This window comes from Pseudonaja textilis, chromosome Z (genome assembly GCF_049901715.1).
Source record: "Pseudonaja textilis isolate UNSWEBS1 chromosome Z, rPseTex1.2, whole genome shotgun sequence".
In the NCBI taxonomy this organism is placed as follows: Eukaryota; Metazoa; Chordata; class Lepidosauria; order Squamata; family Elapidae; genus Pseudonaja; species Pseudonaja textilis.
This window is the reverse complement of record NC_142008.1, coordinates 82,278,887-82,298,835: the sequence shown is the minus strand read 5'-3', so window position 1 is coordinate 82,298,835 and position 19,949 is coordinate 82,278,887. Positions and strand designations below refer to the sequence as shown.

At 37.2% G+C, this 19,949-nt stretch overlaps 2 protein-coding genes across 3 annotated transcripts in view; both read left to right on the top strand.

Annotated features, from left to right (window-relative positions):
- SULT1B1 (sulfotransferase family 1B member 1) overlaps nt 1-3,973 on the top strand; it is an 83,050-nt gene extending 79,077 nt beyond the window's left edge. For both annotated transcript variants that reach the window (XM_087917688.1, XM_026719587.2), the window contains 3 exons: nt 120-217; nt 1,693-1,873; nt 2,058-3,973. In XM_087917688.1, coding sequence (XP_087773814.1) covers nt 120-217; nt 1,693-1,873; nt 2,058-2,170 — 392 coding nt within the window. In that variant the 3' untranslated portion in view covers nt 2,171-3,973. The remainder of the gene's footprint in view (nt 1-119; nt 218-1,692; nt 1,874-2,057) is intronic.
- Nucleotides 3,974-10,588: 6,615 nt separating this feature from the next.
- The window catches only part of LOC113448802 (uncharacterized), a 17,956-nt gene continuing 8,595 nt past the window's right edge, over nt 10,589-19,949 (top strand). Inside the window, 2 exon segments of the mRNA XM_087917182.1 lie at nt 10,589-10,845; nt 10,892-11,087. Coding sequence (XP_087773308.1) covers nt 10,589-10,845; nt 10,892-11,087 — 453 coding nt within the window.

Below are 19,949 nucleotides of genomic sequence, written 5' to 3'. Positions count from 1 at the left end.
GGCTAAGAAGCATGTTAGTTGCCTAAATATTTCTAGCGTACTTGTGATTTAAAACACTGGTTTCATAGTTCCTATGAAATCTTTAAACTTATAACTGCTTCTCTCTCTTTTTTTATAAGCAATGATCTTTGGCTCCTGGTATGATCATGTGAAAAACTGGTGGGATAAGAGAAATGATCACGTCATATTGTACTTGTTTTATGAAGACATGAAAGAGGTAATAGAATAAGAATACTTTTCAAATATTTTATCAATGATTATTTATTTATTAAATGTATATGCAGCCCATCTCACTATTGATTATATGATTGGATGGGTTGTGATAGATTTATTTATTTAATCAATGTTTTAAGGGAGCCTACTTGTTGATAACTCTGGGCAGTTTACAGAGAGTTAAAACAATTTGAAAACCTTTTAAAAAGCAACCATGTGGGAGGAATCAGATTATTAAACCACTGCTATTGCTTATCAGAACCATACATAAAGCTTAGAGCCAAGTCTAATGCTTCCTGAAGCCCAGTAGGGACAGGGACATGTGGACCTCACATAGAATATTAGGGCAGAAATGGCATAGAAGAAAAAAGTTAAACTATTTTATGTGTAATATTTTAAGAAACTTTTTTTGAGTCAGGTATTGGAACCCTTTACTCTAGTACAAAGGATTAAATCATTGATTTATAACCATTTGCTTAACAATGGTTCAAATAAACAGTGGCCTCAGAAAAGGTGCTTTGTGACCTGTAAGCACTTTTGTCATAAAACATTCCACCCCCATCCCACCATAGTCACATAATTGCAATCTGGATGCTTGTGAACCTGTTTGCACTTAAGACCAGTTGCCAAATACCCTGCAATCATGTGATTATAATTTCAATCTTCTCTGCTGTTTCCTGCAAGCAAGTCATCGGGGAATCTGGCCAGAAAAGTTGTTAGCTGCTTCCACCTTCCGGAAGTACTCCCTCTTGTCTTGAGGCTGGGTGAATGAATTGCCTGCAGAAGGATCCTGCTTAGATTTTGGCAGTCCAAGTGGCCACAGAGCTGAAATACAGGTAGTCAAATTAAGAACACAAGTGAGCCCAAAATTTAAGTTGCCTAGTAAAACATTTGTTAAGTGAGTTTGCCTATTTTACGACTTTTCTTGCCACAATTGTTAAGTGAATCATTGCATTTGTTAATAACATAGTTGTTAAGTGAATCTGGCTTTCCCACTGACTTTGCATGTCAGAAAGTCGCAAAAATGGATCACGTGACCCTGGGACACTGCGACCATCATAAATATGAGTCAGTTGACTTTTAATCATGTGACCTGCATGCTGAAATGGTCATAAGTGTGAAAAATGGTCATAAGTCACTTTTTTCAATGCCATTTTAACTTTGAACGGTCATTAATTGAACTGTTGTAAGTTGAAAGAGCTGTGTGTGTAAGGATTTCAGTTTTGTGTCCACTTGGATTGCTGAAATCCAAGCAGGCACAGAACTGAAATAATTCAGAAGCCTCATTCATCCAGCCCCCAGAAATGAGAGGGAGCCAAGCACCTGAGTTAACAACAGATTCCTGGCCAAATTGTATTTCTAAGTCAAACATTTCCTGTATGTTTATTTTATCCTCTAAGAACTTTCATGTGTACGGCAAAATTTTATGAAAGGTAATGTGCATCAACATGAATACAGTTTTAATATTATTTTCCATAGGATCCAAAGCGTGAGATTAAGAAAATCATACATTTCTTGGGAAAGAATCTTGATGAATCAGTTGTAGATAATATTGTTTATCATACATCTTTTGATGTGATGAAGGACAATCCTATGACAAACTACAGGATGGCTCCAGCTGCTGTAATGGATCATAGTATCTCTCCATTCATGCGCAAGGGTAAGACACTGTACAACTTCTCTGATCATTTCCTTAATTTCGAAACAAAGTCATTTTTTAGAGAATTGCTATTCTTTTATCCCTCATTTCAGCTGATAATGTTGGAACAGAGGCAATATTTCACTATATATAGTATATGTTTTATTATCTATGTGTGTTTCATTTCTATTATTGTGCATTTTAGGAATTTGTGGAGACTGGAAGAATCACTTTACAGTGGCTCAGAATGAGGCATTTGATGAGAACTATAAGAAGAAAATGGCAGATACAACACTGCAATTCCGAACTGAGATCTAAGGCTCCCATGAGCCGTAACAGAGCTGCTGGTTTTATGCAGTTCCATATAGAATAGAATATGTCATTCAATATGTTTTTAATTCTTGCAAGTCCTTGGTTTTAAGGAAGGAACAGATTCTGGTTTGGCAGGCTACAGAAAATATGTACACAGATTTGGCAAATGCTTCCAGACAAAAAGAATGAAGTTTTTGTGACTTTCATGGGGTTTGGTTCTTATTGGCAGTAACTTAGGCCATAGTCCTGTTTTAATACATCTCAATAGAAACGCATCATTTAAAAAAAAAATTTTTTTTAAATGTTTTTAAAAGCACATTAGAGAAAAAAACAATTTGGGTAAAAAATTGCAGGAAGTCAAAGGATTCATTAGCATCTACTGTTAGATTTCCAAATTATAGCATTGGTCTCATAAGCTGCTATTAATTGAAGGAAAATAATAGGACAAAGAAAAGCCCTAAAACTAAACATGAGTTGTGAATTTAACATTAATATTTTTGAAATATAGACAAGACATTCCATACAAAATTAGGCACACTATAATATATAAAAGAATTTTAAGGAAAAAACAATTAAGCTTAGATAATAATTTTCTTTCCATTTTAACCTTCAGTTGTGGTATTTGGTCTTACTCCCCCTCAAATAACATTTTAATAAGAATTTTGATTAAAATAATAAAAAGTAATACAAACTAAACTTAGAGAAAAGGAGAATCAAAAGAAAGAATAAAATGCAAAGAAAATTAAGGCAAAGAAAAAGAAAATAGAGAATATAATAAAGAAAAATATATAAATAAGTACTTTCCAATTTTCATCTCAATAGATATAAATAAATTTAATAACTCTTAACTTTTTAAAAGATATCTCTTCATTCACTATTCCATTCCTTATCGATAAGAGATAGATAGATAGATAGATAGATAGATAGATAGATAGATAGATAGATAGATAGATAGATAGATAGATGAGAGATGGATCAATCCAGAAAACACCCACTTTTTAGTGTTGGTTTCAGCAAAAAATCCATAAAAGGTTGCCAGAATATTGCAAGAAAGTATCTTCCTTTAACCTTGACCATGGAAACTAACTTTACATTCCTTCCTGTTACTTGTAACACTGTTGGTGGTGGTTTATTCTCTGAGCTTGCTGGTTGTAGGTGTTAGTGGTATACTATCAGTGGTAGATGCTGGAATGATGGTCATTGCTGTTTCCACCTCAAAATGGCTGAAGAATTGATTTAGCTGCTCAGCCAAAGAATCACTACTGCTAGAAAAACTATTTTTGTTGCTCTGCCCCATAATTTGTTACAGATTTTGCCATACCTGACAAAAGTCCGAGCTCTCAAAATGATGTTCAGTCCTCTGTCTGTAAGTAGTTTTAGTGTCCCTGATGCCCTTTTTTAATTTAGCTCTTGCCTCACTGTACTGTAGTGCATCACCAGAATGGGAAGCAGCATTTCTAGCTCTTAATAAAAGACACTCTATTTATCCAGGGCTTGTTGTTAGAAAACACCCGTACTTTTCTGGTGGTAGTGACAATATCAATGCAGCTTTCCTCAAGGCTTTAACAAGCTTCTTTTGTAAATCCAATAAGAAAACATTTTTTCCAGGTCATTTTGTTGGTTTATCATTTGTATTTCCCTTTTTTAATTTTTAAAACTTTGCCCACTTTCTTTTGTTTATCTAGTACAACATCCTTTTCCAAACCATTCTCTTGTCCTGTCATTTGTAATCTTATTAGATAAATTTGTTCCAGATATGTTAATACTTCATTTTTAGACATAGTGTATCAATAAATGTAGAAATCATTACTACTGGTGTTGATCTTATAATTGCTAACTTCTGGCTCTATTCTTCAGAGATCTCCTTTAATATTTCTAATGTTATATGTACTATCATTCTGTAAATTCTAGTGTTAACACCAGGCTTATAGTCTTTTCTTCAACTTAAACTTTAGTTCCCTCTAGTGTTCAGTTTCTGAAATCATCATTTACCTTTTGTTATGACTTGCAATTGCAAGGAAAAGCAAAATAATTCTATTTCCCATGACAACTTCTTTATTTTTATAGTTAATTTCAAATATAAGAGTAAGAGTCAGTATTCCCATTTGTAATCCATTTATAACTTTCTCAAATCAAAAAACTTATTTAGCTTTTTGTTATTTATTTCAATTTCCTAAGCTTGTAATTACATTTTCTTTAAAATCATCTGCTAAAGACTTTTCAAACCTGCCATCCTGAAATTCTCTAATAGTTTAAAAATAATTAATAGAGAATTTCTGAAAATTAGAAAGTAAGGTTTGGAAATTTTGTGTCCTTTAAAAATCTCCACTGTATTTGCAACCAGATGGATGATTCTGTCATCTCCTGGTAGTCAAACAGATAGAAAACCATTGTGTTGCAGTCTCCTTATGAGTAGACATCTGAGCACATGTGGATGCTTTCCTGAGCTCTCCAAAGATATCCCAGGGAGTTAGTCTACCAGTCTTTTGATCTTTGCCACGGTTGCCAGCTCCACTTTTGCATTTTTTTTGCACTCCACTTTTTGCAGAGCCATCTCCAATTTACAATATTCCATTCCCTAGTCTTACCACTCCCCAAGAGCACAAATATAGATGAATTTCTTCAGTTTGTGTTGCCTCATCTTTTAGTATTTAAACATAAATACTAAAAAAATATTATTTTGATGTAAACAAAACTGATCTGATTTTTCAAAGAGGAAGATTCTTTTCCATGCACTTCAAAGGATTGTTATAGAGAAAATTGGAGGCAGGACTACTAAATAGAGGTAGTCCTTGTTTAGTGACTGAAATTGATTCCAGTGAGATGGTTGCTAAGTGAACTTGGCGGGGGGGGGGAGAGAGAAAGAGGCAGAAAGAGATGATCACTGGTTACTGCCTTCTCATTCAGATAAAGTTCTGTCATACAGTGTTCTATACCTGGCCCATCTCCCCACCCACACCCCATTTCCTCCTTGCAGGGTGAAGAGTTTACTTAAATAATCCATTTCTTCCAGAGTTGCTTTTTTCCTTGAGATAGAAAAATTTTCCCTACCAAAATATAGTTTATTAAATATATATTTAAAAGTGTAAAAATTAGTAATAATTACACAGCAGCAAAAATAACAGAGAAAATAATTTTATAATCCATTTTTTTCAAGGTTTTATCTAAGCGATTTGATTGTTGTGATGTCGGATAGTTAAAGTGTATTAGTTTCTGTTTGTTTATGACAGTTCAAACTAAATGTCAAATTAACATTTATAATAACCTTATAATGTGAATGATGTCACAATGAAACACTTAACCAATACCAATACTAATGTCTAAATTGAGAGGGCCAGTTCACAGACAAATATACATGCACAGGTTTCCATTTAGCCTGAAGCTAGAAAGTGGTAGCAGATGGCTGCAGAAGACATCTTCAGCCCATAGGAAAAAAAAAAGTCTGTTATTTCTTTTTTAAAACTTTCAGTAATTTAAGATTTTGAACTGTCTTGAATGCACTGGCAAAGAGGTAAAAATCATATGAAATATGTAATACATTCTCTGAATGCCCCTCTCAACTATTACTACTCTGGCTCATCATGATGGATATGAGCGTTCCTAGGACAGAATATCCCAGAAGTGTACACTCATAGGATTTAGTTCTAACAAGATCAGCTATGATCACCCAAGAAGCTAAAGCAATGATACAAAAAGATGTTGGAGTTGGATGTTCGCTTGAGTGACAGTAGCAAAGGAATTATTTCACATTGTGTGGGAAAGGACAATTCCTTTATTTACTAGAAAAACAGCACGATACTTATGATGTAGTGATGGATAATGGATCTCTCAGGCTAGATGGCATTCTACACACTGCTGAGGATCTTTCAGCTTATTAATAGTGTTTATGACATGACTAAATTAAAAAAACTTGGAACATTTTGTTGCTGGTGCTATGCAGGAAAAATAAAATCTGAAGCTTGAAAGACAATTGCAGTGGAAACAGGGACCATAAGCACAAACCAGGGAAAAGTTGACACAACACAAAATGAAATAAATAGGCTATGTAACATTGGCAAGTTTGGTATTAACAAATTGAAATGGACTAGAATTGGACAAGAGATCATACTGCCACAGACCAAAACTTGAAAACAGGGAATGGCATTGCTATTGAGAAGTATAGAAAGAGCAGTATTTGGCTACAATACAATAACCAAATAAAACAATTCATTCATATTACAAATATTCAATTTTTGCTCCAATCATTAAAAAGAGGATACAAGGGCTGTCATTGAATTAGATTACAACAATTCCTACGGAAGTTCCAAACCAAAGTAAACACAAAACCAAAACTTTATATGATATCATATTGAACATACTGTAAGCCCACTATTTTCAGAGAAAATATTAGAAACTGCTTTGAAATCTTGAATTCTATTGTTAGGGAATCAGAGGAACTGTGGAATTAAATAATAGAAGATGTTAAGGATAAATGGGAATAGAGATTGCCAAGATCAAGAAGTAGAGTAAAACAACAGAACAAAACAATGAAAATTTCCATGAAGAGAAGCCAAAGCAAAGAAGGGTCTTAGGAAGGAAATTACGAGGAATTTAAGATGGCTGTTAGAAGAGGCAAGAAAAAGTGTTGCAGCGATATCTAGTAAAGACATTAACAATGAAAGTAGAAAAGAATGAGTATGCTCTAGAGCACATTGATTAAATGTAATCTTTTGGGACTAAGGAAGTTGTGCCTTCTCTGTGGTCATGGTTGTCTGGCATTAACAAGTGGGAAGGCTGCAGAAACTAATGAAATGCTTATAGAAATATAGCAAGCAACCATAGAAGGAGGTTCTAACCAAACTATGCTAGAACAACACATGTGCCTATACTCTAGTAGCAAAGAAAAGAAAATAAACCATACAAAATATTGTGCAATATCCTTACTTTCCATGGGCTAGCAAAAATAAAGGTCAGGATCATCCAATGAAAATCAGATGTGGAAAAAGATATTACACTTGAAAGGGGAGAGGTTAGATGTTCAAGATTATTTTTAAACAGGTGAGATACAAGAGATTATTGCTGATGGATGCATACTGATTGCATACTGGATACTTTAAAAAAAAACCCTCCCATATCTGCCTCATTGATTATAGAAAAGGTTTGAACTAGGGTGACCATATCAAACTTTAAAATGTCCATAGTATAATGCAGTGGTGGGATTCAAATTTTTTTACTACTGGTTCTGTGGGCGTAGCTTAGTGGGCATGGCAGGGGAAGGATACTGTAAAATCTCCAGTCAGAGTAGTGTTTTCTGGTTCTCCAAGCTACTCAAAATTTCTACTACCGGTTCTCCAGAACTGGTCAGAACCTGCTGAATACCACCTCTGGTATAATGAAAATCTCAGATTGTTATTCTCATGTGGAATTTGAATGTACCTCAGGAAGCCACAGTCTGGGTGGAACATAGTGACAAAGATGTGAACTTTAGAGTCTATATTTTAGTCTGATATATAATTTAAATGTGATTTACAGTTATTTTAAGTGTACTCTTTATTATTTATAGTTTTTCTTATTCTTTTTATCAATTCGAATTGAATCAATCACATTCTGTATATTAGTAATATGCTAATTAGCAGTAATATCATACTTAAAGTCTATTAATTATTCAGAAATTATAAAATTTGAATTTTTATTGCTTGTAGTTTCTTTCCCCCTTTTTCTTCCTTATATTTCTTATATCTTTTAAAAATTGAATTAGTCTTCAATATTCTTTCCCTTTTCACATGAAATTATATTTCTTTTTAGCAAAATAAGACCAAGGGTAAGGTATAATGTAGTCTGCTCGTTTTGCTGAGGGAGAGGAGCCTGAAGTGATTCCCAGGAAACAGACATTCAACCAAGCAGGGCTCCCAGTCTGCTTTTGAAAAGGGACTTAATTCAGGGGTGGGATGCTACAGATTCGGCCCAGTTCTATAGAACTGGTAGCTCTGAAGAGCAGCTGACACCAAACTGGTTTGTTGTGATGACCTTCTGATCATCTGTTTGGTCTACCTGCCTACCCAGGCTCTTGGCTGTCCTTTATTTCCTGCTTTTTCAACCTTAGCTGCTTTGCACTGCACAGCTGAGGTTGAAAAAGCAGGAAAGAAGAAGATTTTCAAATGCTGTGCACCCGTGCACAGTGCTTGTCAGCTGTCCAGGCAGCACAGCTGATGATTTTTTGCAAATGATGCACACTGCATGCGTGCATGCAAAATGCACTCTTGCTGAACCAATTGTAACACCGGTTGAATCCCACCCGACATAATCTTTTTAAGATGAATATTCTACCAAAACTACTCTTTCTGTTTCAAAACATACCTATAAAATTAGATAAAAAATATTTCAGAAATTTGAATAAAATAACATTGAACTTTATATGGCAAAGAAAGAAATCAAGGATCAAACTAAAACTACTGCAAGAAACAAAAGAAACAGGAGGGTTCAGTTTGCCCGATTGGGAATTATATTATCAAGCAGCAATGCTTCCTGGGTGAAAGAATGGATAAATTTAAAGCATAAGAGACTACTAATGTTAGAGGGCCATGATTTACACCTAGGGTGGCATGCAGTCCTGAGGTACGGAAGACATGGAGCACATCAATACTTTCAAAGACAACATATAAGACAGGCTCTATTTGTGGTATTGAACAAAGTTAAACAGCAGAACTACATGGAAATTCCAGTGTGGTTATCCACCTTAGAAGCGCTGGTACACCCAAATCTCATTAATCAGAGAAAAATTGTCATGTACAAGGATATAATAAATGAAATAGGGGAATTGAAATCTAGACAAGAACTAAAAGAACAAGGGGCAGAATTGGAGTGGTGGTCATATTTACAAATTCAATTACGTTACTTGAAAGATATGAAAGAGTGAGGAATTAATAGAGAACCAATGACATCAGATAAAATTTTATTGGGGACAGATGAAGAAAATGTATATTTTTATTGGATTATAAGATGGAGGAAGAACAAGTCAATGGTGGTATGGGCCAAAAACTTTGGGTATAATATTGAATTGGAAAAATCGCCAGAATTATGGGAAAGAAATAGGAAAATAACACTGGCCCAGGGGTGAAATTCAGCCACCTTGCACCATCTTGGAAGAGGTGGTAGGGATAATTTGAATCGGTTTGGAGAGGTGGTAGAAACAATTTGAATTGGTTGGCCCTGCCACCGCCCACCCACATTCTTCCTTTTTTTCTTCTTCCTAAGTCCCACCAAGCCACGCCCACAGAGCCAGTAGGGGAAATTTTTGAATTTCACCCCTGCGCTGGCCATATCGTACAAAGAAAACATATACAAGATGTTTTATAGGTGGCACCTTTCTCCAGCAAGGCTGGCAAATATGTTTAGAAATCTATCACCAATTTGTTGGAAATGTAATCAAGAATCAGGCATGTATTATCATATGTGGTGGCCATGTAAAAAAACAAGGAAGTTTTGTTGAAAGATTCAGACATGGTTGGAAGGGATGATTGGACAAAAAGTAGAATTCAAACCAGAACTATTTTTATTAGGAATCACAAAAGAGAGATATAGTAAAGAGATGACCTAGCTAATACTACATATTATAATGGCAGCAAGAATGGTTTTTGCTCAACAATGGAAAAATAGAGAAAGATGATGCGATAAAGAAAATACTGATTTGCGCAGAAATGGATAGACTGATGTTGGAATTGAAAAATAAAGGTGAGACAGAATATAATGAGATGTGGAATAAATTTTACCAATGGTGGGAATGGAAAGGAGGGACCCAGAATAAAAAATAACTAGGATTCGTAGATGGACAGCCAAGGTTATGTATGTAATCTCAACTGAATATAATGGATAAGACAAAGATGTGAAACTAGCAGTACAGAAGATGTTATGCTGTCTTTATAAATGTATATACTAGTTAAGCTATACTTTAGTATGTAAGGCAAGGATGATGCCAGGACAGTTGCACTGTATCCAATATTTTACTGTGTAATTAATAAAAGTTATAAAAGAAAGAGAGGGAGGGAGAGAAAGAAAAAAAGAAAGAAAGAAAGAAAGAAAGAAAGAAAGAAAGAAAGAAAGAAAACAATCCTTTCCTCAAGATCAAAGGACCATCCTTTTAAGACTCCCCGGGATCTGAAGGCCAAAGGTTCATATGATCCTCTCCCAAAAGTATCCTACCCACGGTATAACTTTTTGCCCACTGATTCCTGTAGCCTGCATAATCCCTTAGCATTCTTTTTTATCACAAGTTTTGTTACCTTGAATGAAAAATACTAATCTATTGAACCGCTGCAAAAGTACAAGGCGTTATTCCCCAGCCTCCCACCCCTCAAAAAGTACAAATCCAAGTTACTGAAGGCATTCAAAGGCACCATTCTCTGCCTTCGAGCAAGGCTTGTGGGGATCTGGCTGAATGCAAGCTCAATGGCAGCTTCTGAAAATAGACTCTCAGCCCTGCTTCGCACCCAGTTAGTCAACACGCCTTCTGGCTTTTCCACCCTCCTTGTCCAACAGCCAGTCCTAGAGGCGCTGGGAAGGAGGCTAATGAAGGGAAATATGTGCACATTCCCCCAGGAGACAAACAAGCAGATGCAGTCTTTGGAGGGCTCGCCACAGGGGTTGCGGGTCCACCGTGAGGAGGGCGGCGGCTGTGGCAAGGCCTGGGAGACAATCCCGGAGTCGTGATGTCAAAAAGCTTCCCGTGACGTCGGACTTGCTGTGGGGCAGCACCGTGCCTTGCCAGGCGCGATGCTGGGGACGGGGACGCTCAGTGCCGGGCCCGCAGAAAGCCAGCAAACAGCACCTTTCTGCTGCTGCCGTGTTACCAACTACATGCGGGTATACAGCGAGTATTGAAAGCATGGGGAAGAATAAAGGTGAGGGACGCACGTGGGGAGCCCGCGGGAAGAATTGGGCTGCTAATGTGCGAGCAAGAGAGATCCAAAGACCGGTTTATTACCACTGAAAGCGACCTCTAAATTATAGAGAGTCCTCTGTATAACTATAGAGTTATAGAGACCTCTGAGTTATAGGATGCCCCCGTAACTCAGAGGCATCGTGGTGTGCTGGCAAAGTATTCAAATACGAATCCGAAGACAACTTGGAAAGCCACTTTCAGTCAACCCAGAAGTTCTCTGGGTCATTCACTTACCAGGTTCACATATTCAAATTTTATTATGTCCGAACCAAGATGAACTAACTCAGATTTGTTTCCAGCTTCCAGGACAGGATACTTGTTGTGAAGATAAAGGGGGGTGGTGAGGAAAAGGTGACATATTCTGACCCCTGAGCTTCTCAAGAGAACTTTCCATAATTAGCAAAAATTAAGCAGCTACAGAAAAAGTGTCAGTCATGAATCCACTTATATTAGAAGGCTTTTGCCAGAGATAAGTAATAGTGCAAAAAGTGCTTCTCTGAGATCCTGAAAGAAAGCTGGGATGTAAATTTGAACATATAAATACAAACACAAAGTTTGATTGGTTGACATCCAGTATTTTGGGATGAGGGATAAAGGCTGGAATGCTGGAACTATGAAATTGACAGATGAACCGTGGCGAGCAATGTAAATATTTAAAAGGATCCTTTCATGATATAAGCAACTACTTTTTGCTCATAAATTTTCATCATCTCATCTCTACAGCATTCCTGAGGTATCCTTAAATAGTTCATAGCTGTTATGGTTTAAAATATAATAAAATTTGATTCATTGGACTTTGATATAACAGAGTTTAGATATAGCAGCTGGGCTCTGATTGTGTTTGCATCATTTTATGTCATTTGCATAACAATGTCACTGAATGACATACCTTCTGATTTAATAGTCAGTTTCAAGTATAATAGGTAAAATTTTAAATGAGACCATAGTTTTTCTTCCAACATAGCCAAATCTGCTTCTTGTGATTTTTTTTTTGTCTGAAAGCTTTCCTTAACATGGGTTTTAGAAATGTTCTGATTTGTAAGGAAATCAACATGCATCTGCAAGAAGTGATAGTATCACTCTATCCTGCATTAGTAAAGCCATATTTAGAATACTGCATTCAGTTCTGACCCTCATGATACAACATGCTACATGTTGCGGTCCTAGAAAGAATGCAGAGAAGAGTAACAAAGATGATAATGGTCTAAACCTTATGATGAATGCTTAAAGGAGCTAGGAATGTCTAGGCCAGTGGTTCCCAAACTTTTTCAGTCCACTGCCCCCTTGGTGCTATAAATTCATCTTCGGTGCCTCCCACCCCAGGGGTGGGATTCAAATATCTATGGGTGTGGCCTAATTTGAGGGTGTGGCTTGCTGGCCATGTGACTGGGTGGGCGTGGCATGGTGGTCACATGACTGGGTAGGTGTGGTTTGGTGGGCATGTGACTGGGTGGGTGTGGCCAGGTCACTGGTAAACCAAATACAAGGGGTCCTCACTAAATGTCTGGTTGTTTAGCAAGTGTTCTAATTTATGACTGGCCTCCCCAGAGCTACTTGACCTGTTTTTGGAATTTTGACAGCCATGCACACACACATATACAAATACTCCCTTCTAACCCTGCTGGAGCAGGTCATTGGACTAGAATCAGCAAAGCATCTCTGATTAGATTCTAGTAGTGAATAGAATCTAATCAGAGATGCTTTGCTCATTCTTGTTGATTTGTTTTATTTGTATTTCTTTATTTTATGTTGCTGAATTGCATTGACATGTGTGTCCCTTCTTGTGCACAGCCCAAAAGCTTTTGTTATTCTTTGCAGCAAAAATAACTGACCTCTGGCTTTGCTCTACTTTTCAAATGTGCCGGCACTGCCACGTTCTAGGTGCTGGCCCCGCAGGTCCACTCCATTGAGCCCGCTGCACCAGAGGGACCTGCCCAAGCAAGTCTGAGCAGAGCAGTGCACCAAGTCAATGGGGTGAGCCTGAGAGAGGGAAAGAGAGAGAAAGAAAAGAAAGAGAGAGAGAAAGAGAGAAGGAAGAAAAGAAAGAGAAAAGGGAAAGAAAGAAAAAGGGACAAAAAGAGGGGGGGATGGAAGGAAGGGACAGAAAGAAAAAGAAATAAAGAAGGAGGGAGGGAGGGAGGGAGGGAGAAGGAAGATAATGAAATATCTATTCTCGTCCAATCACCTGCTCCAGTAGGGTTAGAGGGGAGTGTGTGTGTGTATTCTCCTTGTAATTACCAGTACATTTTGGTTTTGCCTTCTTCAGAATTGGCACTATAATTCATTGGGGAAAAGTAATTTTTTAGGGTGGAGGTCTGGTCCAATGGATCCTGTTTAAAGCCTCAACAAAATTTGAGAGCTTCCTGATAGTCTTGACCATGTTTCGTCCGCAAAACCTTTAATAGAAGTCAAAGATGTTTCAATGTGCTGGCAAAGATGTTTCAATGTGGAAAAGGGCCGGTCTAAACTAGGCCTCATTTCAATCTGGTACATCAGGTCTCTCTCTTTCTCTCTCTCTCTCTCTCTCCCTCCCTCCCTCCGTCCCTCTCTCCCAGACTGGCTTTGCCCTACTTTCCTGATGTGCCTGTGGAGCTGGCACCTCAAACATGGATGGATGGATGAATAGATAGAGAAAGAGAGACAGACAGATAGGTAGGTAGGTAGGTAAATATATTGGTAGGTAGGTATATATATTGGTAGGTAGGTAGATAGGCAGGCAGGCAGGCAAACAGGCAGAAAGACAGACAAACCTTTTGGATGGATGGATGGATGGGTAGGTAGGTAGGTAGGAAGATAGATGGATTGATGGATGGATGGATATGTAGGTAGGTAGATAGGTAGGTAGATTGATAGTTAGATGTATGTATGTATATGTATGTATGTATTGATGGATGGATGGATGGATGGATAGGTAGGTAGGTCGGTAGGTAGACAAACAGAAAGTTAGACAGATAGACAGACCTATTGGATGGATGGATGGATGGATAGATAGATTGGTAGATAGGTAGGAAGGCTTTGACCACATGCCCAATATCCAGGATCCTGCTCAACCAAGCCTGCCCCTCTTTGTAGTTGCCGTGCCTGACAGCAAGTTCACAGGCTGCCCCTCGCACCAGGGATCAGCCTCCCAAGCGACCCCCCTCTCCCAGGGCACTCACATCGTAGAGGGCGGTGCTGTTCCCTGCTTCCTGGAGCCAGTACAGGACAGGGTTGAGGAAGCCTAGGGCAGGCAGTGGTGCAGCGTTGGAAAAGTAGAGCAAAGCCGTGCCACTGCCACTGTGTTCGAGGTGCCGCCCCTGCAGGCACATTGGGAAACATCGACTCCGGAGCCAGAACCTCAATGGGTGAACCTGCAGGGCCAGCCAGCGCCTCGAATGCCCCTGCTGTCTCTTAGCACCCCTCTACCCTTGGGGACACTAAGAGGTGGCAGGGAGGTGGCACATCGAACGTGGCCGTGGTGGCACATAATGTGCCACCACTTCCGCATTGGAGGCGCCGGCTCCGGAGCGTTACAACAGTCACTGGGTGAACCTGCAGGGCTGGCGCCTCGAACGCCCCCCTGCCGCCTCTTAGCATCCCCAAGTGGACCAGCAGAGGGGCGCTAAGAGGTGGCGGGGGGTGCGTCGAACGCGGCTACGGTGGCATGTAACGTGCCACTGCTTCCGTATTGGAGGCGCTGGCTCCGGAGTGATGCTAGACAATGGGTGAACCTGCAAGGCCGGCGCCTCGAACACCCCCTGCCACCTCTTAGTGCCCCCCTGCCAGCCCCCTTGCCTCTTAGCGTCTCCCTAAGGCATCCTACTGCCTCCCAGGGGGCAGTACCCCCACTTTGGGAACCACTAGTCTAGGCTATCAAAGACATGATAACTGTCCATGTACTCGAGTGGCTGTCAAGAGATGAAGGGATTGATGTATTCTTCAAAGCATCTGAGGGTAGGACAAGAAGAAATGGGTAAAAGAAAGTCATACTTGGAACTAAGGAAAACAACTTGCCTCCCAAAATTGTGGATGCTCCATTGCTGGACACTTTTAAGAAGATCGTACATCCATTTGTCAGGGACAAAGTAAGGATTTCTGTCTTGGGCAGGGGATTGAACTAGAAGGCAGCCAATATCTCTTCCAGGCCTATAATTCTGTGTTCACTGATTTCCATTTCCGTCCTTCAGTTCTATATTCTTTACTAATAAATTATTGCTAAGCCATTAATAGCTAAATGAAATACTATGTTCACAAAATACATTTTGGAACTGAGTAAAGTCATGGCTCTGAAACCATAATGCATAGTTTCTTTCCATTCTAAACCAGCTATTGCGATGTTGATAATATTTTTGTTCTGGTTCACAAGGCAGTGTTCCTGTGTTCTGAGACATAACTAAGGTTCCTGAAACAACAAATTTCTTCATGAATTGTGTGCAGTTTGAATAAGTTGTAAGCAGTCTTGTTTATCTTTTGTAATCTCTTCTAGCTCAAATTAGTCCTGGCCTTCTAATCCTGCTCCCTGCACAGACTCAACCATAGTATATTAGAAGAATATAAAATGTTTCTCTAATGATTCACTTGTAAGGAAATCAAATCTGATTCCTTCACATTAGTGGTGGTTATTTTATAGTGGGGAAGAGTTAAAATCCCAACACATTAGGAGCAGCAACTCTATAAGGAGAGGAAGGCAACTCTTGGGGGAACTTAATGGCGATAGTGTTCTAACTTATTTTTTCCTTGGTTACGTAAGTCTTGGTTTCAGAAACTACAATAAACAATACAATGACAACCTAAAGAAGTCAGTCTACATTCCAATACCAAAAAATTAACACTGGGAACACTATATGCTTAATTTTACATGCTTGCAAAATAGCCAGATTAGAGCCTTTCATGGAAAAATAGATGCCAGATATTCAAGCTAACTTTAGAAAAGGCTGAAGAACAAAAGACATTATTGCTGATGTATGCTAGATAATTGAGACAGTCAAAGTATACTAAAAAGAAACCACTATGTGCTTCATTGATTATAAAAAAGCTTTTAATTATGTTGATAATATCAAAGTGTAGAAAGTGCTCAGCAAAATGGGAATTTCAGAACACCTCAGAGTGTTCATGAGAAACTTACTATAGATACAGAACATGGAGAAACAGACTGGCTCCAGATTAGCAAAAGAGTTTGATAAGCCTGCATACTCTATCCTTTTTATTCAATTTATATGCTGAATATACATTAAGGGAAGCTAGATTGGAAGAAATGAATATGGTTTTAAAACTGAAGGAAGAAAGATGCATAATCTGAATTATGCTGATGACGCTACCCTGATAGCCAAAATGCAAAGTATCTGCAAGCCCTAGTACTAAAAATCAAAGAGCATAGTGAAAAAATGGGGCAAAAATTGAACATAAAGTAGCTGAAACTAATAATAGCAAGTAGAGCTGACAATGAAGCTATTAAAGTTGTGGATAGCTTTTGCTTTTTAGGATTAACCTCAACAGTAAAGGAATCAGCAGTCAATAAATAAGTTGTAGGCTAGCTCTTGTAGAGAAGCCATAAAGCCTTCGAAGCTGTTTAAGCTCCTCAGTGTGTCTATACCTAAAGATCAGAAGTATGCAAACCGTAGTATTCCCTATGACCTGCTATGGCACAAAAGTTTCAAAAAACAGGATAGGAAGACTATTGATACCTTTTGAAATTTGGTATTGGAGAAAACTCCTGAGAATACTTATTTCTAATACAACAAAATTAAGCTGAAAGTGGATTTCAAAAATCATTTTATTAGACACGCCACAGAATTAGGCATAAATGTGCTAAATTGTCTCCTGAAAATCTCTTTATCGGAGGTCACAGATAAACCTTCAAGTGGCCACCCTGACTCTCAGAAAGAGTGCTAATGACCAGATAACCGCAAGGAATATAAATCTTTCCATTCTCCACTATTTAGTCAGAACTTTTTGGATGAGAAGTGAAACGTCTTCAAATAAAACAAGAAATTTTAGAAGGATAGGTTTCATTACACTGGGTGGGGTCTCCTTGGTGAAAGGAAGTTTTGTATAAATTAAAACCTTTTGTTTGGAAATAAAGAGCAAAAAGATGAACAGAGCATTTATTTAAGAAAGTTTTAAAATGGACTAAGGAGCTAAATTGACTGGAAATAAGATTATGAAATAGTTATAAAAATTAATTTCTGTGGTTTGTTTAAAATCCTGTTAAAATATACAAAGATTTTGAATTTAAGTATAAGAAATCTTTTCCTGGGAAAATATGATGGATTAGAAAAAAAACATGATACGAATGCTAGTTACTAAAGACAATGTGAAAAAACTAAGAAAGAAAGAACTAAAGATTATAATTAAAGGAGAATACATTCTAATATAGAATGGAGAAAGATTTGGCAGAATTCAAGGATATTTAGCAACAATGTACTGAGAACATTTTATTACTATCAAATGGGTTCAAAATTGAAAATAGGATTCAGCTGAGAATCAGACTGCTTTAAATATGGATTTTAAAGTGGCAGGGTACAAGAATAATAGTGACAAAGATTCACAAATGAATCTTAATAGCTAAAAAGGATGCACAAATAATTCATAAGATTGACTTGGATGTTTGAATTTTAGATCAGAAGAATGACTTGAATTTTTTTTATTTATTTTGAACTTAAAAAGGGATGGATTCTCAAGGAGTTCCTGACAAAAGATAGAACATTAAAAGAAATACATTTTGGGGACATTACTTAAAAAGAATAAACATCATATCTTTTAAATGTACAAAGAAAAAATTATAAAGTTGACTTATTTAACCATAGTTGAAATATGTATTACATTTTTCTTCTTATAGCTTAATGTTTTTTTTTAGAGTGAGTGATGGACTGAATGATGAGGCTTTAAAATTTCTTTATAGATATGGGGAAGAAAGTTTTTTGTTGTATCTTCAGAAAAAGTGGTAAGCTATGGTATCATTCTGACAGATGAATAGAAAATGAGAAGAAATTAATTTGTGAGACATTGATTGGATTCAATTTCAACATTTTGTTATTTTTGGTAGATTTTAAACAATTATTTTTGAAACTTTAAAAATGAGGCTTTAAAGATTTGTTTATAAATATAGGATAAGGTATGGAAAGAAGAGGGTTTTTTTAGATTTTCATAGAAAGTTCTAAGCTATTGGATAAAGTAAATGAAAAGAATAAGAAACTGTGTTACTATTAAAAGTGTGTGTGCATGTATATTGTTTTTGTAGTTTGCAATGGTCTTTTGCTCATTAAGATTAAATGATGAGGATTTATTATTTACTAATAGATAAAAGATGAATTATGTGATCAACATTTTATAGAAAGTGATATGATTAAAATTGTACTTGATGAAGGGGAAAGTAAAATACAAACACACACAAACATACAATCTTTTGTTCTTTTACATATTTTCCTCCTTTCACATTCCCTCTTTTCTTCTTTATACTTTTTTTTTGTATTTATCTTAGTTTATATTAGTTTCTTATATTATTATTAGTTATTTTAAAAAATTGTATTTTTAAACTTCAGTGAAAATAATTTCTAAAAGAATCTGATTTAATGGCACATAGTAAGTAGTTTGTAGGATACAGATGAATGATTATTTTTAAATCACATGACTACACTATCGTTATCCTGCATTTTTCAATACTATAAGCAGCATATTGTTTCTTCTCATGATTATAGAATAGAATTCTTTATTGGCCAAGTGTGATTGGACACACAAGGAATTTGTCTTGGTGCAAATGCCCTCAGTGTACATAAAAGAAAAGATACATTAATCAAGAGTCAAGAATCATAAGGTACAACACTTAATAATAGTCATAGGGTACAATAAGCAATCAAATCATACTAGGAAACAGTTAATATAAATCTTAAGGATAAAAGGAACAGAGTTATAGTCATACAGTCACAAGTGGGAGGTGATGGGTGATAAGGAGTGATGAGAAGATTAATAGTAATAGTCTTTGTAAATAGTTGGACAGTGTTGAGGGAATTATTTGTTTAGCAGAGTGATAGCGTTTGGGGAAAAACTCCTTGTTCTGGTGTGCAGTGCTCTATACCATCGTTTTGAGGGTAGGAGTTGAAACAGCTTATGTCTGGGATGTGAGAGGTCTGTAAACATTTTCACAGCCCTCTTTTTGACTCATGCAGTATACAGGTCCTCAGTGAAGGCAGGTTGGTAGTAATTGTTTTTTCTGCAGTCCTAATTACTCTCTGGAGCCTGAGTCTGTCTTGTTGGCTTGCAGAACCAAAGTAGACAGTTACAGAGATGCAGATGACAGACTCAATAATTCCTATGTAGAACTATATCAGCAGCTCCTTGGGCAGTTTGAGCTTTCTGAATTGGCACAGAAAGAACATTCTTTGTTATGCTTTTTTGATGACATTTTTGATGTTAGGTGTCCATTTTAGGTCTAGGGATATGATAGAACCTAGAAATTTGAAGGTCTCTACTGTTGATACTGTGTTGTCTAGTATTGTAAGAAGTAGTAGTATGGGAGAGTTTCTCCTAAAGTCTACCACCATTTCTACAGTTTTGAGTGTGTTCAGTTCCAGATTGTTCCGGTTACACTATGAGGCAAGTTCTGCAACCTCCCATCTGTATGCAGATTCATCGTTGTCTCGAATGAGACCAATCACTGCTGTATCATCTGCAAACTTCAGTATTTTAACAGATGGATCCTTTGAGATGCAGTCATTGGTATATAGGGAGAAGAGAAGTGGAGAAAGCACACAGCCTTGTAAAACTATTTATCAATGTTTATGTATTAGACCTGCCACCATTTGGGATATTTCTTATGATGTGTGAGTATAATGTGTACCAGGAAATTTGACATTTTATTAGTATTTTTAAAAGTTTGCCTTTTACATCAGA